The 23,100-nt window shown below is 52.9% G+C and overlaps 7 protein-coding genes and 1 non-coding gene across 8 annotated transcripts; 3 read left to right on the forward strand and 5 right to left on the reverse strand.

Annotated features, from left to right (window-relative positions):
* Nucleotides 1-384: 384 nt before the first annotated feature.
* Nucleotides 385-3,071, reverse strand: ATEG_05441 (uncharacterized protein; the record flags this gene model as incomplete). The annotated part of the gene is made up of 4 exons (XM_001214619.1): nt 385-1,201; nt 1,255-2,287; nt 2,339-2,834; nt 2,919-3,071. 4 exons carry the CDS (start codon nt 3,069-3,071, stop codon nt 385-387), a joined length of 2,499 nt encoding a protein of 832 aa, XP_001214619.1.
* Nucleotides 3,072-4,000: 929 nt separating this feature from the next.
* ATEG_05442 (putative zinc metalloprotease) lies at nt 4,001-7,267 on the forward strand (the record flags this gene model as incomplete). Its single annotated transcript, XM_001214620.1, has 3 exons — nt 4,001-4,892; nt 4,955-7,026; nt 7,085-7,267. 3 exons carry the CDS (start codon nt 4,001-4,003, stop codon nt 7,265-7,267), a joined length of 3,147 nt encoding a protein of 1,048 aa, XP_001214620.1.
* Nucleotides 7,268-8,382: 1,115 nt separating this feature from the next.
* On the forward strand, nt 8,383-8,904 carry ATEG_05443 (uncharacterized protein; the record flags this gene model as incomplete). The annotated part of the gene is made up of 1 exon (XM_001214621.1): nt 8,383-8,904. One exon carries the CDS (start codon nt 8,383-8,385, stop codon nt 8,902-8,904), a length of 522 nt encoding a protein of 173 aa, XP_001214621.1.
* A 319-nt stretch (nt 8,905-9,223) lies between these two features.
* Nucleotides 9,224-10,883, reverse strand: ATEG_05444 (zinc metalloprotease; the record flags this gene model as incomplete). Its single annotated transcript, XM_001214622.1, has 5 exons — nt 9,224-9,456; nt 9,516-9,708; nt 9,775-10,521; nt 10,591-10,773; nt 10,869-10,883. 5 exons carry the CDS (start codon nt 10,881-10,883, stop codon nt 9,224-9,226), a joined length of 1,371 nt encoding a protein of 456 aa, XP_001214622.1.
* Nucleotides 10,884-11,578: 695 nt separating this feature from the next.
* ATEG_05445 (translation initiation factor eIF2 subunit gamma) lies at nt 11,579-13,258 on the reverse strand (the record flags this gene model as incomplete). The annotated part of the gene is made up of 3 exons (XM_001214623.1): nt 11,579-11,609; nt 11,676-12,662; nt 12,741-13,258. 3 exons carry the CDS (start codon nt 13,256-13,258, stop codon nt 11,579-11,581), a joined length of 1,536 nt encoding a protein of 511 aa, XP_001214623.1.
* Nucleotides 13,259-13,615: 357 nt separating this feature from the next.
* On the reverse strand, nt 13,616-15,174 carry ATEG_05446 (putative 60S ribosome biogenesis protein Mak11; the record flags this gene model as incomplete). The annotated part of the gene is made up of 2 exons (XM_001214624.1): nt 13,616-14,191; nt 14,251-15,174. 2 exons carry the CDS (start codon nt 15,172-15,174, stop codon nt 13,616-13,618), a joined length of 1,500 nt encoding a protein of 499 aa, XP_001214624.1.
* A 726-nt stretch (nt 15,175-15,900) lies between these two features.
* On the reverse strand, nt 15,901-15,988 carry ATEG_10438. Its single transcript has one exon. It is a non-coding gene; the product is annotated as a tRNA-Val (tRNA).
* A 1,850-nt stretch (nt 15,989-17,838) lies between these two features.
* On the forward strand, nt 17,839-22,583 carry eaf1 (MYB and HSA domain protein; the record flags this gene model as incomplete). The annotated part of the gene is made up of 5 exons (XM_001214625.1): nt 17,839-17,882; nt 17,963-18,109; nt 18,281-21,171; nt 21,221-21,375; nt 21,426-22,583. 5 exons carry the CDS (start codon nt 17,839-17,841, stop codon nt 22,581-22,583), a joined length of 4,395 nt encoding a protein of 1,464 aa, XP_001214625.1.
* Nucleotides 22,584-23,100: the final 517 nt, after the last annotated feature.

The following is a 23,100-nucleotide window of genomic DNA, read 5'->3' on the forward strand; positions in this document are numbered from 1 at the left end:
CTGTAGGAATCAGGATTGGACCGGTGTCTTCAGGTAGCGCAATATCTTCTTGCTTGCTGGTGAGCTGCACGCGCACTTGTCTCTGCGCTGCTTGAGAAGCCGCCGAAGCGGACATATCAATGTCCTCACTCATTTTAGTCTATGGAGAATAGCGAGAAGACTGGTTGACGAGTGATCACAGATTCTCGAGTATCCGCTGGTTACGGATGAAAAATGCGCCAAAGTGAGGAAAAAATACGGCGGGCGATGCGGCCACTTGTGCAAAGCGCGGAGATTCCCCGCACAGCTACTTGCAGTTGTAACATGCGTAGATGATCTTGTTCTTTTGTTCGATTGAAATAAATACTGTCCTCTCTATATACAATTGGATGCGCAGGAGCATTTCTAGCCCCGCGATACTCGTCGAATGTCTGCGATAGCTTTTCGGCGGTAATCGGATTCCGCAAACAACGCCTCAATCAGGTCGACGACCTCCTCAGGCGAGAACTCCAGTCGTAGTTCTCCTTCCAACCAGAGGAATTTGATGTCAGCCAAGGAGCTCTCAAGAATATTGATAAGATACTGGAACTTCAACCAGTTCCGCACATATACTGCGGTCATCGGTACACGTTCAGCGTCGCCTGAAGCCTCCGGCATAAAGATATCTTCAAGCTGAGAGATCTGGGTGCAAAAGGACACCAGGCGCTGAGATTGCGGTTCTGAGATGTCTCCCAAGTCCTCAATATCAATGATGACCTTGTTAATGACAGTCGACACCAAGGATCCAATCGACTGGAGACACGCTGAGTGTGAGAGAATTGGTTGCCACTCTCTGTACACATCGCGGATTCTGTCAACGGTAGCGCTCACTGCATTCTCACACTCGCCGAGGAAAGGTTGCTCGGAGCATTGGCTGAAGCCTTGGGCACCATCGAGAAGGTCGGTGACAATCGTGCGTTGTGTTTGCATTTCCTTGCTGTAGGCATATTTACCAAACTTTTCAAGCGCCTCAATGTCAGGTTGAAGTCTTGCTAATCCATGTTCCTCGACAAGACCGCGAACTTGTTCGGCAAGATATAAGCTGTCATTGTACAAATACATCTGACCGGAACTAAGTTTGAGGCCGTAGAAGGCAGAAGCTGTGGCTTTGAACATGGCAAGGATCAAAGTAGGGAGGGCAAGCAGGCCAGCCCCAGAGGAAACCACGCGTGAATGAGAGTGACTGGAGAACTGTGAGTAACGGCTCGCATAGGTCGACGAAGGTTTTGGACTTACGTAGGCTGGGATATGGCCTCAGAGTCTGCAATCTGCTGCCTGACGATCTTGAGGATTGAATCCGGGATGTCCGTTATAGTGTATTGTTCTCTCAAGGTGACCTCTCGCGAGGTAGGGGCATGATCGGTGCCTTCGCCATTGACAGGTCCGGCTGGTTTTGCCTCGCCAGGCTTTTCGGTATCAGCTTCTTGTACTTCATCATCATCACCCCAGCCCCATGCGTCTACTTCATCGTCCTCAACCGGTTGACCCGCAGCTGGTTCTGATTCTGCGACTGTTGGCTTGGAGTCATCGTGATCATCATCGTCAAGGCCCCAGGCGCTGACGTCTTCCTCGTCGTCTTTATGCTGAGGATCAGAGGATGTCTCTTTCGATTCGTCCTCATTATCATCATCCCATTCGGCATCCCAATCATCGGTGGAGCCTTGGTCTAGAAACGCCTCGTCTTTCTGGGATACTTGTTCCTTTTCAATCCGCTCCACCATCTTCGTATGGCCCTGGCTCGCAGCAAGAACTCTGCGAACTTGGTCTAACGAGTCTACCCGTCGCCTTGCGAGCCAGAGACGTGGGGCTTGGTTGACCCACGAAACAAGCTCTTCTTGACCATTCCATCCGAGTGATTCGACTGCCTTGGTGAACTGCAGAACCTGATCCAGGGTGTCCTCGAATCCCTTCAGCCCCGTGAGCTCCGTCGGGATCGCAGACGATAACCACGAGGATATGGTTTTCGATGAGAGGGTTGGAATCAATGACCCGGTGAATGAATCTGTTATCGACGCTGGGAGCTTGCGACGCAAGAATTCAAGGACGTTCTTCATGCGACCTAGAACATCTGGTACAGAGGATGGCGATGGTTGAGGGTCGAGCTCTATCGACGAATCCCCCAATCGAACCTCACGGCCTTGTCCTTCAAGAGCAGGTGACAGAATGGGCTCTATGATCGAAGCAATTAGGTCTTTTTCAAGACGGTCAATTGCCGGTACGAGTATATCAAGTCGGGCAAGGGCCGCAATAGTGTCCTCTAATGGGTGTTCTATACAGCATAAGTAACACGCAAGGTCTGTTCTGTAGGGTGTCAGCCTACCTGGACTTGCTGAGACTGTCAGCTTCCCATTCCGCTTGTCGACACGAAGTTGCTCAGTCCAACGATTCCGAAGAAAGTCCGTGATCTCCCGCCGCAGGTCGCTGACGGTTTCCAGCAATACATGCGACACATTGGTATTTGTGATCAGGCTTTCACTCCGCACAGCCTTCTCAGTCTCCTCTAACGTGTCGATGGCGTTCATAATCTTGCCCTCGGCAAGAGTGGCTCTCCCCGCATCAAGTTGTTGGCATAGCCTTTGTACCTCCTCCAGAGTATCCGTAACAGCTTGGTTGAATGCAATCTCGGTCTCGATCAGTTGGACTTTAGCAGCGGCATCTTCAACCTTCAGTCGAAGAGGTTTTGTGTGTTCATGTTGTTCAACGATTTCTCGTGCAGTGACCCTCGAGCGTTCGATGTCGGCATGAAGCTGCTTTGCCTGGGAGATCCATCCGTCCGCGTCGAAATCGTTTTCGCGACTCAGAGAGCTGATCTCAGCCTAAACCACATGGTGTGTTAGCACGTAGAGAGGAATTCGTAGAGATTCAAGAATCAGAGTTAATGGGCGTTGTGCAGTGCTTACCTCCACTTGTTCTCTGGCTTTCCCCAGGAGGTCCAATTCCTCCGAAAGAGCTGACACTGGAAACTCGGCAGCAACAACTTTCTCGGAGGCTGGATATCCACCCTCTGTCACGAACTCCAGCACCGAGGAGCAAATGTCTTGCTCGGAGACCATGGTGAAAGGCCCCTGTCTGGATGAAGGGACGACAAAGGCGCTCTTAGGATAGCCAAAAAAGCACTTCAGCTACCCAGCAACGAAAAGCTGGCGTGCAATCTTGGGATCGTGATGCGTGGTATACAAGAGAGGAACATGTTGTTGGCCAGATCCCATGTGACTTCATTCCTCACCGCCTTGGCATCGACTAGACCCAATTCTATACTACAACTTTTCTCTCTTTCGCTCCTATTTTCCCTTTAGGGTGATTTCGAGGTCGAATTGGTTCGCCTCATAAACCCCTGAATATTCTCTTCAGAATCTCTCTATTGGAGTGCTTTCATGCGTTGTCCGGTTGTTCTCTCAGTGTGTGATCATCATATAAAACGGGTCCCAAACTCCACCGCAGTTCCAAAGCGCTGCAGATAATATTATTACCACCGCCCAACTCACGACGTCCAGTGAACACCCTCCGTGACGAAGATTCATTTCACCGTGCGGTCTCGTCTGGTTCCAAGAGGCCTGATCTGGGCGAAACTTCCTCAATCAGTGTAAGTTCACTCATGTCTTGCGTACTGGAATTTTTCCTATTTTTCTTTCCGCTTTTTTTTAGCCCTTAAAAAAATGCCCCGCTGCCCCTCCTCCGTCATGGAAGGCGATGGCAGTGCTACTATATCCGACTGTCTGAATCCATTCGGATATTACTGTGTAACCCGCCTCTGTGTCAATGCTGGCATTTTTCTCAATTTGTTGGCATGTTTTGTCCTACTACCGAGATTGGTGGCTTGAGACCCTATGCATCATTAGCGTGCTTGGGCGGAGGGGCCCTAGCAAAATCCATGCCAGACACTTTGATGAGCTTGTGATCGACTGACAATACGTCTAGATTGTCATTACGAGCGTCGAGGGTCCAGACGTATTTCCGGAGATCCTCAAGGCCGCTTAGCAACATGTCACCTAGCCAGCACAGCCATTTCAAGCTTCTCCAAAAGTTCAAGCCGGATTACTCGCCTAGCGAGTTTGTCCAGTATGAATCGGAGAGGACGGGCATGCGGGTTGTGGTCATTGACCAAAAGGGCCCTAAAGTTACGGGGTATTTCGTGCTAGCCACTGAGATCTTAGATGATTCGGGAGCGCCTCACACATTGGAGCATCTGTGCTTCATGGGGTCACGAAACTACAGATACAAAGGGTTCCTCGACAAGCTCGCTACGCGGGTATACTCGAATACGAATGCATGGACTGCCACAGACCACACGGCGTACACGCTGGATACTGCGGGCTGGGAGGGGTTTGCCCAGATCCTTCCCGTCTATCTAGAGCATGTTATTGCTCCTACGCTCACTGATGAGGGCTGTTATACTGAGGTACACCACATCGACGGCACTGGAAACGATGCCGGTGTGGTCTATTCGGAGATGCAGGGCGTGCAGAACAACTCTGCTGAGCTCATCGATCTGACCGCTCGCCGTTTGACTTATCCTTCCGGCGTAGGGTTCCGTTACGAGACCGGCGGTATGATGGAGCAGCTCCGTGTCCTCACCGCAGACCGAATTCGGGAGTTCCATCGTGATATGTACCAGCCTCGGAACTTGTGTCTGATTATCACAGGTGAGGTCGATCACGAGAACATGCTTCAGACTCTGGATAAATTCGAGGATACGATTCTCGATGTCATCCCGCCGCCTGATGCTCCATTCCGTCGCCCCTGGGTTGACTCCAAACAGGCTCCACCGCTGGAGAAGTCTATCGTGCAAACGGTAGAGTTCCCCGAGGAAGATGAGTCTTTTGGTGAAATCGAAATTCGGTTCCTAGGTCCTGATTGCACGGACCCCATTCAAAGTATGTATTTATATGCACTGGGCACAGATTGGTATGGACGCGATATGCTAACTACTAGATAGCCGGTGCTCTTAACGTTTCTCTCCTGTACCTAGCTGGGTCCTCGGCTTCCCTGCTGGACAACATCCTGGTGGAGAAGGAACAAGTGGCCAGTGCCGTCTACTACGCAACTGAGGACCACCCGAGCATTGAGATCCGTTTCACGCTGACGAGCGTGGAGACCGATAAACTTGCTCAAGTGGAGAAGCGGTTCTTCGAGGTGCTCAAGGACGCCATGGAGAAGGAGCTCGACATGAAGTACCTCAGGGAATGCATCGACAGACAGAAGCGGACTTGGAAGTTTTCCACGGAAAGCTCCGCGTCCTCGTTTGCCGAGTATGTCATTTCTGACTTCCTGTTTGGAAAGCGAGACGGCTCGACGATGCTGGATGTCGCGACTTTGAAGGAATACGACGCCCTGGAGAAGTGGAGTGAAGGCGAATGGCGCAGCTTCATCAAGAAGTGGATCGCCGACGCCAACCATGTCACCATCCTTGGTGTGCCATCCATGAAGATGTCCGATCAGCTCAAGAAGGATGAGGAAGCCCGAGTTGCGGAACAGAAGAAGCGTCTCGGTGAGGACGGCCTGAAAAAGCTTGCCGAGAAACTCGAGAAAGCCAAGGCCGAGAACGACAAGGAGATTCCCAAGGATATGCTCGAGAAATTCCGCATTCCTGGAATCGAGTCGATCCACTTCGTAGAGACCACTACAGCCCGGTCAGGTGCAGCTCTGAAAGCTGGCCGCCCCGAGCACCAAGCCCAGAAGACCGTTGATGCCGATGGTTCGGAAATGCCGCTGTTTATCCATTTCGAACACATCCCCAGCAGCTTCGTCCAGCTCTCTCTCGTCATCTCGGCTCAGGCGGTCCCCGTCCAGCTCCGACCGCTCCTGTCCATCTACACTGAAGCGTTCTTCAACCTGCCTGTCGAACGGGACGGTAAGACCATCAACTTCGAGCAGGTCGTTGTCGAGTTGGAGAGAGACACCGTCGGTTACTCCATGGAGGGGGCGCGCAGCGTGGGCAACTCCGAAATGCTTCGCATTTCCTTCCAGGTGGAGTTGGAGAAGTACAGCTCCGCCATCGCCTGGCTCCAGGAACTCTCCTGGAACTCGGTCTTCGACGTGGAACGGCTCCGCGCCATCACAAGCCGTCTCCTCGCCGACGTGCCCGACGCTAAGCGCAGCGGTGATGACATGCTGGCCGCCGTGCACGTCATGGTGCACTACGCCGCGGAGTCGATCGTGCGTGCGCGAAGCACCCTGGTCAAGGCACGCTATCTCAAGCGTATCAAGCGCCTGCTCGCGGAGCAGCCGGACGTCGTCGTCGCTCGCATGGAGGAAATTCGCAAGGCACTCTTCAAGTTCGAGAACATGCGGGTCCTTGTCATTGCCGATCTGGAGAAGCTCAAGAACCCCGTCTCAGCATGGAAGCCGTTCACGGAGCGCCTGGGCGCCGTGGCACCTCTGCAGCCCATCACCGCTCGCAGACCGCTACTGAGCGAAGCTGGCCGGAACATTGGCGGACAATCGTATGTGGTGCCCATGCCGACGATCGACTCGTCCTTTGCCTACGCCACCGCCCGCGGTCTGGACTCCTACGACCATCCCAAGCTCCCGGCCTTGCTGGTGGCTATTGCGTACATGAACGCCGTTGAGGGGCCCCTGTGGGTTGCCGTCCGCGGCACGGGCCTGGCCTACGGCACCAACTTCGCCTACAACATCGACACCGGGTTCGTCAATTTCGATGTGTACCGATCGCCGAACGCGCACAAGGCATTTGAGTCCAGCAAGCAGATCGTCCTGGACCATCTGTCTGGGGCCATCCCGTTCGACCCGCTCATGCTGGAGGGCTCTATCAGCAGCATTGTTGTCAGCTTTGCCAACGAGCAAGCCACCATCGCCGGTGCCGCGCAGGGCAGCTTCATCCGCCAGGTTGTGCGCAACTTGCCCAGCGACTACAAGGAGAAGGTCCTGAAGCAGGTCCGGGCCACCAGCGTGGACGATGTCAAGGGCGCCCTGCGGGAAATAATTCTCCCCTTGTTCAAGCCGGAGACTGCTAATATCGTGGTCACCTGCGCCACTGTGCTTGAAGAGGTATGTCAATTTGCATTAAAGTGGGATATGTATGAACCCGATGCTGACTGGTTGTTAGACGATCAAAACCGGCCTTGAATCATCCGGCTTCGCCCCGAAGGTGCAAGCTCTCAAGGAATTTGAAGACGACTATGGATTGAAGGTGGGCGATGAGGACGATGAGGAGTCCGATGACGATGACGACGAGTACGAAACGGGGTCCGAGGAAGATGAGGATGACGAGGAATCCGATGACGAGTGATGCTTTAATGACTACGGTAGAGATGTCCACTCTAGATGGTCATCCATAAAAGACTCTAGAAAATATTACCGGCCAGATAGACTCTTGGAATTCCACCGGCAACAATCATCATCCGGGCCTATCGAGTCCATTTCCTGGATATACAGCTCGATGCAATATCCGCCAAAAGAATTGATATATGTATATGATACAAAAGACATCGTCTAGGTTATAATAATTCCTAAAGAACAATACAAGAAAACACACTGCACCGATGCTGTCCCACGCAAGATGCAAGCCCACATCGAAGCCTGGTGTGTAAAACAGACTCCTCTGATCTCACAGTGCCCTATGAAAAGCCCCAACCCCTAGAACAATCCCAAACAAGTACGTCTACCAGCTCAACGTTTTCCGACCCCTCGCCCTCCGCCGTCTCAGCACAACCCGCCCTCCACGCGTCCGCAGACGAGCCAGGAATCCATGACGGCGTTTCTGCACCCGACGGGAGGGGTTGTACGTGGTGCGCTTACCGGCCAGCGAGGCACTAGCGGAGAAGGAGCGGGTCTGCTGGGCGAGCGCGCCGGCGGACTGGGCGATGGGGAGCTGTGCGCGGAACGAGGAGAGCGTCGGTTGCGATAGTTGGGGTCGGAAGGAGATGGAAGCTGTGGAAAGGGAGCGGAGGGACGCGACGGACGTCGTCTGAGTAGTACTCTTGAGGAATGTGTTTCTGTTCGTGAAATGTGTCAATTCGGAGGTTCGGACTGGAAGCAGTGGGCGATATGCAGCGTACCTGGCGATGGCCGCGGCCATTGGCGAGGACGAGAGCGTCCGCGAGGCGGCGGGGAGGGCGCTGCAGCGGAGACACAGCATTGTTACAGTCGTATAGAGCACTATGATGTGGTCCTTTGAGGCGAGAGAATGTGTGGGAGGGCGGAGGTTGAGTGGGAGAGAGGGAGAGAGTCGGAGAAGAATCAAATATCGAAGCAAATCATCTCCGGCCGGAGAACGCACGGACCACGTGCCGCCGCCTTTTTTTCATTTTCGTCTCGGCGACCATTTTCCTCTACAACAGCTCGACTCTACTTCCATATTCTTTCTCCATCTATATTAATCTGTCCTCCACTACTTCCTCCGCAATGGCCGCCACCGGTCCCTCTCCGCTCCCCCCCACCGAGATCCTCTCCTCGAAGCCCATCTCGCAACAGGCCGCGCATGACTTCCTGGCCGCCTACTTCGAGCGCGCAAACATCGACCCTGCGTACCAGCCCAGCGCGGGAATCAGCGAACATGGCCCTGTCTCTCGCTCCACGGCTGCTGCGCCGAATCTCATCCTCCACAATCTGAAGCGTGTCCAGGCAGGTTTGGCTGGCGAGGTGCTCGGGCGCGATCTTTCCCTGGCGAACCTCAATGGCGAGAGCGCCGATGCCACGCTGCAGACGAAGAACGCTCCCGCAGGTGAAGGTGACTGGGAGGATGCGAAAAAATTCGAGCTGGAAGCGTTTGTCCCGGTTCAGGACGAAGATCCTACGCCTAATATGGATGTGGATGCCGCCGAGCCCGCTCAAGACGGAGCCATCGACAAGGAAGAGAGAAAGAGGAAGAAGAAAGAGCGCAGATTAGCAGAGAAGAAGGCCAAAGCGAAGGCGGAGGCTGCCTAAGCGACGACGTGCATTCTTGTTTCCGAGAGGCGGGCATAGAAAAAAGTGACGTGCATTTTATACTGGCGCAATATTGGATGCTTTGGTTTGGGAGCTGATCTGGAGTTGGTCTATCTCATTACTTCCGTCCATTTGGGAGGTATTCTTCTCAATCTACGAACGCAAAAAAGAAATCTCTTTGACATCAATGTTCATCTGGTCCCAAGATTCCCAAGATTCCCCACCGTTTCGAACACCATACCCGATGACATGAGAAAAGAACGCAAAATGAAAGCAAAGGGGGCGGATCGTCTTTGCGACCGTCATCGCTGTAACCCTCTCACAGTTCGCGGTCAGCGGCCTTGACAGGCTTTTCACTATCCTCCGCCTTAAGGTCTGTGACCTTGCCGCCCTTCCAGCCGAGCGCCTTGAGGCGTTCCGAAAGGATGGGGTGGGAGTAGTGGTAGCTGGCATACATCCAGTCAGCATCCATGGTGCTCAGGTTCTGGATCTGCAGCTTGAGGAGCGACGATGCCAGTTTCTCCTGGTATCCAAGCTTGAGAGCGAAGGCATCTGCGATATGTTAGTGCCTCTGGCGGCAGGATACTGTCCGAGGGAAGGGATCGACGTACCGGCTTCGAATTCAAACTTGCGGCTGAGGATGTTCATTAGAAGTTTGACGACAGCATCCATCGGGGCCAGAGCATCGGAGAACAGGAGGAATCCAATCATGATGGGCTGTTCCTTGACGAATCCGAACGACTGATACAAGGACTTGTTGTTCACGAATACCGAGAAGAGTGCAAAAATATAGAACATATGTGACTGCATATACAAGTCAGCTGTCTTGTCTTTCCATACGCCTCGCGTGTATTTATTTGAGGGTCGTACCTGAGCAATTCCAAAGAGCTTGGTAGTGTGGCTAAGACTCCAGTGGCCGAGTTCGTGGCTCAAAACAGCGACGACCTCCTCGGGCTCGCTCTTCTCAATAAGAGTGTCGTAGATAACAATATGCTTCTTCCAGGGGAGACCATAGAAATAAGCGTTGCTGTGAGCGCTGCGCTTGCTGCCATCGATGACGTACAGCTCATGAAGAGGGAATTCCAACTTCTTGGCAAGGTTCTCGACGCCAGTCTTCAGTTCACCAGGTTCCAGGGGAGACAGTTTGTTGAACAAAGGCAGGATCACGATCGGGTAGATAGTAATAGCGAAAACCTGGACGAAGACACCGAAAAGCCACAGGTAATAGAAGAATGAATTGCCGGTCTTCTGGACGATCTTCAGCACTGCGCTGATGATCGGAGTTCCCAGGACAATTCCGAGCATTTGACCCTTCAGCATATCCGTGATCCAGAGCTTGACCGTCTGCTTGTTGAATCCAAACTTCTCCTCGAGCACAAAGGTATTGTAGTACGAGACGGGCAAGGACAGAATGGTGCTGATCAGGTTGAATCCGAAGAAAAACACAAGCGTCTGTGTAATCTCGCCCTGGAACCGAGAAGGAAAGTACCGTAACAAGAGGAGGCCGCTCGCCCCCCAGAGCTTGGGGAGCACATCGCCGTAGATGAACGCAAGGTTTTGGATTTGACCGTAAAGACCGGAGAAGAAGCTGAACTTGGCTTTCGCACGACCGTAGGACTGGGAAGATTCGCATCGTCAGCATTGCTGGCAGACCTAGGGTGGATAATCTGCGGTGGTGGTGCTTACCTGACTCTGATCGAAGACCTCTTGAGACACCTCTTTCTCCAGGACCTGAGGCGGCTTGGTGCGTTGCAAGACTTTGTATTGACGGAACGACAGCAGACCCTCCAGGACAAACTGGCCCAGAGAGAAGCCAACGAGGACGTTCTTCCAAGGGAAGAACGGGCGGTCCAGAAGACGCGCCAATTGCTACACAGGCCACGGTAAGCTAAATCACGTCTCACTCGGTGATGGGGGAGCTATAAAGAGTAGGATGTTGCAAGGGGGTGAGTCAGGAGACGTACATCTAGGATATACATGGCGACGACCTGCAGCACAACAGCAGCGAGTTCAGAGGAGATGCTGTGCTGTGGTGTTGTGGTCGGTGGTGGTGGTTGAGGCCGAGAGACCAGCAGCCGACGGGGAAATATACCGCTTTCTTAGTCAACACCTGCCAACTGGCCAGTAGTTACAACCACCGCCAACAAAGCAATTACGTACAAAGAGACACTGCATGAATGAATGCATCACGTCTTTTTTAGGTCATTGCTCTCATGATTTCCCTATATAGCCCCTACATAGGTCCATGCAAACGAACAGAGGAATCAAAAGGAAAATAAACATAAGAAATTTTTCACGGAACTGCGTCATAACACACGTCAAAATCGAGCCGTCTGTACTCCAACATCTCATTCTTCCTCGTTCTCTCCAGTCTATCCAACTGCTCTGCTGGGCATCTGGAGGGTCTCAGGCTGTCGATTCCCTTGTTCGCCTTAAGAAGACCCCGGTCTCTTGTCGTTGAAGCTTCCAGCAGGCACCATGGACGACTGGAGTTCCTGTGTTCTCTATTCACGGGGATATCCCGCCGCTCCCTTTCGTTACCGTAAATCTTTCTTGGGGCTTCGGTCGTCCAGGTCCGTTGTCAGGGATGGGCACAATCCAATCGCGCCGGCACCCCTCTCAATGAGACCTCAGTCGGCTTCGGCCGATCATACATATGTATAGACTTTTCTTTTTAGTTCAGGATGGGCTCCAGGGTGTTACCGCTGAGGATTTGTTAGCTCTTCGCGCTCTTGTCGACCAAAGGAGGAATCAAGAAAGAATCCACTTACGCAACAATGTTGGCCCAACCGATCAGACGCCAGTGCTTCTCAATTCTCCGACTGATGGCGATCTTCTCTCCGATCTCGGTACAGGCAGGGCTGGTCAAGCTGAGCTTGGCAGCATCAGCCTTCACACCCATCACCTTGGCACCGGTGGCCGTAGATCCAATGTTCACCATCAGAACTTCGTTCTTGGCCAGCTTGGCGACCTTAGCCTGCTTTCCGTCGGCGGTCTTCACACCGAGCAGACGACGCAGCAAGAAGTAGTTAACCTCCAGCTCAGTGTAGATAGCAGGCAGGCGACCACGGTGACCCAGGACGAAACCAACAAGACGATCCGCACGGCAGAGGGTAGGGTCAACGCGAGTACCAACACCGATAAGACCGCCGGGCACGGCGAACTTGAGGTCGTTGTGCTCGGCGAATAGGGAGACCACGCGAGAGAAGATGGGACGGCACTGGATCTTGCCGTTCTCGTCCTTCGTGACCAGACCGGGACGGATTTCGATCTCGTCGTTCAGCTTCAGCACACCTGTCAGGATGGAACCACCAGCGACACCACCCTTCAGATCATCAATCTCGGCACCGGGCTTGTTGACGTCGAAGGAGCGAATGACAATCATGTGAGGAGAGGCGGTAAAGTCACGGACGGGGACGGGGATGTGCGACACGAGGTACTCGTTGACCGCATCGATGTTGTACTTCAGCTGGGCGGAGATGGGGATAATGGGAGAGCCGTCTGCCACAGTACCACGGATGAACTTCAGGATCGACTGGTAGTGCTGCAGGGCACCGTCCTCGCGCATCAGATCGACCTTGTTCTGCAGGATAATGATATGACTCAGCTTCATGATCTCAATAGCAGCCAAGTGCTCCGAGGTCTGAGGCTGGGGGCAGGTTTCGTTTCCGGCAATCAGGAGAAGGGCAGCGTCCATGACGGCGGCACCAGACAACATGGTACTCATGAGAATATCGTGACCGGGGCAGTCGACAAAGCTGGTAGCGGTTAAAGAGAACGAAATCAGTAAATCAAGCTATAATCGAACAAGACGAAAGTACGTCAGGGCAACCTACGAGACGTGTCTCAGTAGACGGTAACGACCTGTGCAGCCATCTCTCTCACATGGCGGGTCGACCTCCTTCTCACTCTTGAAACTCTTGTAACAAGTCGGCCGAGGGCACTCGGGGTTGTCGCACTTGTAGATCTTGGCGTTGGCATAACCCAGCTTAATCGTAATATTCCGTTCCAACTCGTTCTTGAATCGAACGGTCTGGACCTCTGAGATGGCCTTGACAACCGTCGACTTTCCGTGAGCGACGTGACCAATGGTACCGATGTTGATGGTGGCCTGGCGCGCAATAATTTCGGGCGACAGAGGGGTAAGCGTCGACAGATCGAGGGTGTCTGGGTTGGGTTGTTCAGGAAGCTCTGGGCGCTTCGGCTGGGGGGAAAGAGCAGAGTCCTTCTTCATCGCCGACTTCAGGGGCTGGTCGAGAGGCTCCTGTTCTTCAATGTCGTACTGGCCGTTGGGCTCCATGACGGGGGAACCGGGCTGGGATTCATCGTCGGTGAAATCGCCGTTGGTAGCCATGATTGCAAAATTTCAGACCCCGGAGATGAGAGAATCGAGTGGCGAAATGGGAGAAAAATCGATCTGGGGGAGAAGAGGGGATAGGGGATCGGTGGTGTACGGCGAAGCTGGAGAGTCGTGGAGGGGAGAAAGGTGAAAATTGCGGGCGGAGGCGATAATATTCTTTGAGCAGGTGAGGAAGAGTGAGGGGTGTTATGTAAGTCGGTGCCTCAGGCACCATGGCGGGTATATGCCCTAGAACAACTGGCAAGACATAGTTACATGGAATGAGTCTTCGATTTGATATACTTTTTTTTTAATTCGTATACAACAGATTTCATAGCTATACATCTCTTCTATCAACAGCTGGGTATAGATCTACTCATCATCGCTCTCCGATTCCTCCTCCTCGCTCTCCTCTTCACTCTCTCCTCCCATCAGTTCAGATGGTTCTTCCGGGGCTAACATCACAAACGCCTTCAGGCAGGTGATGCGATACGCTGTCTCGTACGCACCCAGTAATTTCCCCACCTGGCGCGTTGAAGAAGCCTTTTCATCCTGGGTCTTCGACTCCTTCGTCCCCGTGAGCTCCTCACCCCGCAAGTGCCATACTCGCACGACACCTTCGCTGCTTCCGGTCGTCACCAGGAAATCGTTCTTAAACTCCTTCCTCTCGTCCTGGAGGCTCATGATTTCGAAATCCTTCACTCGGCCAGGCACCCCACATGCCCTGCCACCGATCTGAGCCACGGCCTCTGCATATGGGATGGGAGAGTCTTCTTCATCCTCAGGCTTATGGACCTTCTTAGTAGAGTAGAAGATCACCCGAGCGTCTTCGGTAGAGACGGCCAGGAGTTCGTCACTATCTTCTGCGGACGGGTCGAGAGTGACGTATCTCAGCTGGTGCAGTTTGCTTCGAGGGCTGGGGAATACCCGGCAAGTCGGTGTAGAATCCTTGTGGAGAGGTTAACCAAAAGTTCAGCGACAAACAGAAAAGACCGAGTCAAACTCACGATTCCAAAAACCACCGCTCCCCATTCGAATGCAACAGCAAATTCGTCTCCCTTCGAGTTCCAAACAATCCTTCTCCCTTCCCCGGTACTCCACTTCCCTTCTTTCACACTTTGAAGTATATCCCTGCCGAAGTTCAATACACCTGCTTTCTTCCCGGTGACCAGGTTCCAGAGCCTCATGCATTTCTCTCCCTTCCCGACACTAAGCATCAACTTCATACTCGGGTGGACCGCAAAATCATTGACGCCGGAGGGGGCACCACCGACAGGGGCGGTGTCACCACTGGGCCTTCCCTGGGTCTTGGGTCGGGGAGCTTTGATGGAGGAGACGATAGAGAGATCACGGATTCGGTTGACCGAGATGGTGTTATCTTCCGAAGCGGCCAGGATCTTTGATCGTGATGGGATGCATAGAGAAGTAATACTGGAGTCGTGGTGCAGCAACGCCCCCAGCTCTCGGTTCTTTGGGTTCTCGAGGATCTTCTTGCCTCCCAATGTCGGGATAGGTGCGTACAGGTCGCTTCCCACAATAGGAGCAGCAGACACCGAGTAGATATTCACCCGCTCGTCTGTTCCTCCACTCGCCAGGATGACGCTTCGTTGTTCTTCGGGGGCATCAGCCTTCGGTATCGGGGACAGAGCAAGGCATCGAATAGCGGATGAATGAGCTTCAAACAGGAAAGTATCCACGAATTGCACAGAGGAAGGTTTTGACGACTCCTTCTCCTCATTGGAGAGAGCGCTAGTGGGGATGGCGGCAGTAAAACCATGCAACACACGCTCGTACGATCCAGTGATGATTTGCACATTCAGTGTCGAGGGATCCGTCATGGTTGGAGCATTTTCTGCAGCCTTGACCACCTTGGATGGTTTGGGCGCAGTTTGCGGCTCTTTGACGGTCTCTTCTCTCTTGCGCTTGGCCATGATGAGGTTGACAATTTATCGAGGTGGTTCGATAGAATGTTAGAAAGCTTGCGTATGACCAGTAGTTGTATCGGGAAGCGGGCGACTTTTTTTTCTGCCGATATAAATCTGGATAGGCAAGCGGTAGAAGTGATCAAATCCTGATACGGCTTTTTGGTGCCTGAGGTGTCACCTTACCCAATGTAGTAAAGAGGGATTTCTCCAGGACTCGTCTATTGTACATCTATCGAATCAAACAACCATGCATATTTGAGCCTCAAGCTTGCACTTGAAACAGACTATGCACTTATACTGTCTACTGAGGTGCCTTGAATACGTTCCTAGGTAGAAAAAAGGACAAATGCCGCCAAGTCGGCAGGTGATTGGCAATTGCCACAAGAAGACATCTATGAAGTAGGTCGAATCTCGTAGTGAGTAAGGGTAACATGTCCTTCACCACGATACTATAGCAAGGTAGATCCATCTACTGAATTGAACCGCCGATGGACATGGGTATTGAATAGCAGAGCAACCAACCCATCCATAGTTGTTATCGGCTACATTTGATATATATCTGCAGTAGCTTAACCTAACCGTGTAGTACGGCAGATCTATCCAATCAACGAAACGAGCAGTCCGAACTGTAGTACAGTGTCGACCTCTGCATACGCCAGCGAAGTGACCGGCCTTGGATATACAAGAAAAAAGAAGACAAAATTCATAAACATATGAGAAAACGGCAAAAATTAGTCGCGCCCGGGATCGAACCGGGAACCTTCTGAGGATCTTAGATCCACATGTGAATCAGACGTCATGACCATTAGACCACGCAACTCTTATTGAGATTATTCTTGAAATTTTGAGCATAATAAACATTTCGAATCAGACTCATGCTCGATCCAGGATACAACGATGTGCGCATCTACATAGCTCCATGTGCGGGAAACCGCTTCCCAATCCTCCACGAACCCTCGTTTGCCAAGACGAATTCATCGACAAAGAAACCTACCCGGACCTTCTATCTCATGAAGCCCGGAGAGTATCTTACCAACTGCTTCCAAACCCTTGTCAGGGTTGGCTAGGAAGAGCTGTATACTGTTTGATTTGCTCGAGGTTACGAGGATATGATTGCTATCGCTCCGCGTGTACCTCATTGCTAACGAGTTGCCTAGACATGGAGGGACAACAGAAATGCCCTGAGACTAAAATCCTATGCCAACTGGCCTTCGCCAAGTGGTTATGATGAATGGGCAATCGAGGAACATGTCTGGGAAGACAGACCCCCTCGCACCGTGGCCGTGCACTCTTTCGGACATCCTCAAGAGCGTTTCGAGATTACTGGCTCGGAAGGACGGCTCTAGCGTCTCGTATACGAGCCTGTGAGGGAGCCGTTCTGCCTGTTCTAAAGCCGGTTGAAAGATAGAACGATACCTCTTCAACCCATCAAGACATACATTCGCCTTTCACTTGAAGGTCTGGATTATCTGCACTCTTCATGTAGGATTGTAGATACAGGTATATCTCCAGCCCTATCTCGGCGGCGATAGACTGACAACACTCGCTTAGACTCATCCCGACGTGCTTGGCGGTCTTATGAACTCTCTCCTTGATCAACCCATGGCTCACAAAATCGACCCTTGTTGGAGGACAAATTACCACTGCGTCTGTGACTCAGGGTCACTGAAGACCTTGAGTAGCATCATCAGTAAGACTGTCGATTTGAGAACTTTCATTAGATTCGACGGCCAGGACGATCCAGCCAGACCACATTCGTGCTCCGGAGGTGATACTAAGATTTGGCTGGCAAAAGAGCGCTGGCATATGAACCTGGGTATTCTGGTGCGTTCCTGAGTCATGAATTATATCACATATCAGACACGCCAGACTCACTCATTAGTCCTCGAGAAAACACTTGCTTCTCTAGAAGAGAAAGAACAAGAAAGGATCCTACTTGTTTATGCAACAGATAATTGCTTGATTGCCGTAAATGAGGAAGACAACGCGGGAACTGCTGGAGCATCCTTTTCAGCGGATTCGCCAACTTACAAGCACTTGGATGGATTCTTGATAGCGACGTGAAGGAAGAATATCCCGGAAATGAAGCCACCTGTGACCTGGCTGATTTGACAATGCGGACCCTACCAAACAGGTCAGCAGCTTAGTATAACGCCCTCCAACCTAGGTTGTCCCAAGTTGAAAGGCTGAAAGGAGGCGATGTACGGAGGGATAATGTCATGGTGACTTCGCCCAGGGGAACAGTATTGTAGGTAGTGACATGATAAGGCGGCGCGCAGAACTTACCCAAAACAGACAGGTCCTCCCGGCTTCCGCGACCGCGCGCGGCCAACTGTTTTCTCCTTCTTTTCACCCTGTTCCCCATAATACCCAGACTGCGAACCACTCTTTCTCCCCTCCCCGTATTACACCAAACCAAATTCCTGGTCTCGAAAGAAAAAAAGTGAAAAAAAAATTACCATCTACCCATCCCTCCAAGGCAACGAAAATCCCCCCCAAAATCCCTTCAGAGTCCCCGTATCGCGTCTTCAATTTTTGACATCCCATCCCTCCACCACCACATCCTTTTCATCGATTCTGAGCGATTTTTTCCATCTGGATGACTTCGCTCAATTCGCTCCCTAAATTTTTAGCGCGTTAATCGGATGCTGTGTTCCCGAAATAGACTCGATGCTCCGTGAAGAGCTTCTTCGGTCCAAGAATGATGAGATCGCGTAAGTAATTTCCATCCCATCGGTCTATTCGACTCCTCCTGCTTCTGCGATTCCGATTTATCGCTAATCTGCAATTTTAGACGTTGTTTGGTGTCGCGGAAGCGCAAACTGAGCGAGCTCTACTTTGCGACCGTCGGCTTCGCGGGCGCGACCGAGAACACTCCGCCCGACTCGCTCCTCTACCACCAGAAGGAACAGGCGTTCCTCGACGCCAACGATCTATCCAAGTAAGTCCTTGCTCTTTCTTAACTCTTTTTATTACTATCGTCCTCGTTGTTTGCTTTTTATATTCAATTAGTCAATATATCCTTTTATTTCTATTCAATTCCGCTTTCCTCGAATCCCTTGGTTTCGCTCATCTCCAGTCCCCGAGGCGCGTTTACTGATGAACATCCCAGGGGTCGCTATTTCAACGAAGCTACTCTTCCACCGCTTCCCGACTATGCAGCGCTGATCCCTCGCAGCTCTGAAGAGTCTCCGTCGCAGGTCGATTCAGCTCCAAAATCATCCAATGCCGCCCTCATCAGTCCACCGGGCGCAGAGGCTCCGGCCTCTGCTTCGCAGGCCGTCGCGCGTGGCGATGGAGAGAAAGCAGCGACACTACAGCAATCGCAACAAACCGTCGCCGCGACCGGACCAGAGCCGCAGAAGGAGGGACGTGCTTCCAGTCAACCCGCACCCGGTATCACTCCCGAAGGATCGCAGGGCCTAGATGTGCCGACGCCTGGTGCGACTCAACCATCCGATTCGCCTGCTTCTGAACAAAAACCGAACCAAATCGTACCAGAAAAGGACCAAGGCCAGCGAGCGACCGATGCCAGCGTTCCTCCTGCTCAGACGAAGCCCGTTCCAGTCGGGGGTGTGCACTCAAGTACTACGGAGGTACTCTCGACACAGAAGAAGCACGACAAGCGCCCTTCCCTTGCTCTTGGTCGCTCTGTGCAGGCGTCAGACCAACCGCTTTCTCCGGTCTCCTCGGCGGGCCCCTACTCCAACAATACCCCTATTCCTGTTACGGCTTCTCCTGACACCAGTCCGGCCGAAGAAATGGTTGAGCCAACGGAGAAGGTTGAACCAACACCCAAGCCTGAGGAGCCAGCCTCGGCACCTCCGACGTTAGTGCCGTCCACACCCGATGAGCAGCTTCGGTTGGAAGAGGCCCAGTCGCTCCAGAAGGACACCATTGCGGCCAGTAAGGCCATCGGGGGTAGCAGCGCAGCCATGCCGTCCACGAACGAAGTCATCCAGGAGAATGTTGAGCCAACACCCACAGACTCGAAACGCTCGTCCCAGCCGACGCCAGTTCTGGTGCCTCCCGTAGAACCTGAGCCCAAGCGAGCCGATGGCGTGGTTGTGACTGCTGAGGATACCCAGGCGTCGACGCAGCCTCAACCTGATCAGCCCTCTGAAGTCGAAACGCCGTCCAGGACTCTGGAGTCGGTTGCACCTGCCCAGAAGAAGTCTTCATCGTCCGCCCAACCAGCGCACCCGGAGAGAATGACAACTAGAGTCTCGTCCGGCGCTATTCGGCATAAGTCTGTGTCAGAGATTCTTGGTGAGACGCCAAAGGCCTCCCCACCATCCGACAAGGGACAAGCTGGCGAGAAGACTGCGGATTCGACACGGTTGGTGTCAGATGCACTGCCCGAGTCTCCCGCGAGGCTGCGCTTCAAGGATAGAAAAGCCCGGGAGAAGGAGAGAAGCAAGCCGTCCACAGTGGTCTTCCTTAAACAACAGCAACAGCAACAACAGCAAGAGAAAAATGACTCGATGGATCTTGTTCGCCAGGGAGCCGGTGACTTGGTGAAACTGAATGAGGAGCAGGATTACCTCTTCACCCTGTTCCAGAACAAAGCCTATACACCACCTCGTGGCACGAGCCTCAGCACACTTCTCGCCTCCTCTCATAAGACCCTAACAACAGCAAATCACTTCCTTGACTACCAGGAGCAGATGGACTGCCGTACCTTGCGCCGTATCTACCAGCTGCAGAACGCGAACAGATGGCCTTTGCGCCAGCTCAAACGCTCGCTGGAGCCCCCACGTCAGGGTACTCACTGGGACGCTCTCTTGGACCACATGAAGTGGATGCGCACCGATTTTCGGGAGGAGCGGAAATGGAAAATTGCGGCAGCCAAAAGTTGCGCCGACTGGTGTGCAGAGTACGTCCATAGTGATCCAGAGCACCGGTCTCTACTCCGTGTCCCGGCCAAGATCCCCCGTCCGAAACGTGATGTGAAGTCTGATCCTCCTACAAACATGATTTCACCTCCAGAGGAGACGGGTGATGAGATGACTGGCATCTCCCACCCCACTCCCGACTTGGTGCCCTCGACCGAGGAGGATTCGGTCAGCGAGGGCTTCAATGATGAACCTCGCCACGAATTGCACGATACTGTCGCACCTGCAGCAATCTTCTCGCTTGGTTCTGACGAGTTCACGTTTTCCCTTGATATGACCCCCGCAGCGCAGAAGCTCCTCGAGGAACTGCCTGTTTACGAACCAGTGAAGATTGCCCCAGAGTCGAATCTGCCGATGTTCAAAGAACCCCCGGACGCGTCGTGGAAGACGGAGATCCTGCCAGTCTCCAAATACGCATTTGGAAAGATCAAGTTCCACGATGACGAGCCTCCTCGGAAGCGCAGCCGTTATGACTATTCTCAGTATGATTCGGATCCAGGACATCGCGTATTGGATTTGCCGCCGGAGCAAACCAATGTTGCACTCTTCCAGCCTGAAAACAAGCACATCCGTGACCGGATCCACCCCGGACATCAATTCAGACCTCCCACTGAGCATCCCATGCCATCCGTAGGTTTCTTTGAGTCGAGACAGTCGTCACAGTGGACATATGCGGAGGATGAGGAACTTCGTCGGCTTGTCAAGGAATATTCGTATAATTGGTCGTTGATTTCCAGCTGTCTTACTCCATCGTCGCAGTTCACGTCCGCGGCAGAACGACGAACACCATGGGAGTGTTTCGAGCGCTGGGTCGGGCTTGAGGGCTTGCCGGCTGATATGTCCAAGACTCAGTACTTCCGAGCCTATCACCAAAGATTGGAGACAGCGCAGCGGACTGTCCTAGCACAGCAGCAGGCTGCTCAGCAACAGCAGCAGCAACAGCAGCAACAGCAAGGCAACAACGGCCAGTCGATGCCGCCGATCCGCAGGCGCACGACGCAGCCGCTCCGAGTTGACAGGAGAAGATCATCCAAGCACCTTGCCTTGCTCGACGCTATGCGGAAGTTGGCCAAGAAGCGTGAGACGATGCTTCAGAAACAGCAACACGGTAAGGTTCATTCCAGCGTTGTCACAGGACAAAGCTGACATTCTTTCAGCCTCGCAATTAGCTTCCCTCAGGAAGGCCAACGAAGCCAACCAACCTAAGCCCCCGATCTCGTCTCCCGCAGAGTTCAGTCGACTCAAGCATGAGCGCGAACTGAAGATGCAAGAGAGACACGATCAGTTCCGGGCTCAAATGATGGCTTCGAGAGTGAGTGTTCTCCGCTAAAGTCGGTCCTGTACTTGTCTAATACCACCCAGGCAAATGCTGCTCGTAATGGCCAGATGCCAAATCAGCAAGGAATGATGAATGGTGCTCCCGCACGCACACCCAATGCTCTTCCTCAGAACTCCGGAACTCCTGCCGTCGCAGGGAACAATACCCCAAATCCGGTGCCTAACGGAGTCCCTAACGGTATGCCAAACGGAATGCCGGCCGGTGTGGGTGTCAACCAGGGACGCCCACAGATGCAAGGGATGCCCAATACTGGAGCAATGAATAGTCCGATGCCTCCGAATGCCATGGCCATGAAGATGATGCCGCAGTCTGGAATGCAGCAGACTCCCGGTGCTCGACCGGGCATGCCTATGCAGACGTCTCCGGATAACGCTCGAGTCATTCGGGAGGCCAATCGTCTCCAGGAGCAGCAGCGAATCCTCCAGTCAAGACAGCAGCAGCCACCACAACCCCAACAACCTCACCAACAACAACAACAACACCAACCCCAACAGCCTCAGCAGCAATTTCATAATCAGCAGCAGTTTGTGCCCCAGGGCTCTCATTCTCCCAACATGAATGTGCCAAATGTCAACGGCACCCCGAACAATCCCGCAATGATGGCGGCTCTTCAAGCTGGAGCCGGGATGCAAAGCCCGTCCTTCCACAATGCTACCCCTCAAGGCGTTTCTACCCCTTCTCCTCGGATGGGACAGCCTAACCTCCTATCGAGTGGAATGGTGCCCACGATCAGTGGCTTGCAGAACCAAATTCAGCGAAGCAACCCGAATATGACGCCAGAGCAGGTCAACAAACTAGCCACAGAGCGCCTGCACCAGTATCAGCAGCAGCGCATGTCACAAGTTGCCATGAATGCGGCTGCGGGCAACATGGCTGCAGTGCAAGCCAACTACCAAGTGTCGGCGCATGATGGTAACTTCCAGGCGTCCCAGACAGGCATGAATGGCGGTCCGAGAATGCAGATGGCCCAGGCCCAAGGGTATTCGCCTATGATGCGCGTGCCTCAAAATGCTCAGCACAACCGAGTCGGCGTTGGAGGGTCTCCAGCTATGAATGGAGCCGTCCCGCAGCAGAGCCGAAGCGGGACTCCGCAGACTCAGCGCAGTGGGAGTGCCCAAGCCGGTCCTATGCCGGGGTCGAGCAAGAGCCCCAATCCGCAAGCCCAGACTGCTGGGAGCTAGCTGAGTGCTTTTCCCGCTGTCTATTCCGTTTCATAACCCCTCACCCCGTTTACTTCACCTGTACATATTCCTATACCCTACTTATACATTTTTATTCCTCTTTCCTACGGCTGGTTCTTTGTTATTCGCATGCGCCATGGAACACCACGCTCTGATCTTATGCCCTACACTCTCATAACGTCTTTTTGCCTTTCAACCTTCCCATACTCACCCATACCCTCTACATATCTCCTCAAATATCAGAGACACCGTCTCTTAGTCGATTTTTCGCATTGGTGTTTGGCTGTTTGGCATGCGAGGGCGCGGACCCCAATACGACTGGATGGGAGGTATTCCGGTTAATTGATGTGGCGTGGTTTGGTTCTGTTCTTTTCTTTCTAGCACTCAAGATCTTGTACTACATGTATCCATAGGGAGATAACGCGCCGGTACAATATTGTACTGGGGCGATTGACTGGCGTGAATGATATCGAAAGATCAATGAAATGACGGGATGACACTTTTTGCAGTTTCCGAC

Source organism: Aspergillus terreus, genomic scaffold (assembly GCF_000149615.1).
Source record: "Aspergillus terreus NIH2624 scaffold_7 genomic scaffold, whole genome shotgun sequence".
Taxonomy (NCBI): domain Eukaryota; kingdom Fungi; phylum Ascomycota; class Eurotiomycetes; order Eurotiales; family Aspergillaceae; genus Aspergillus; species Aspergillus terreus.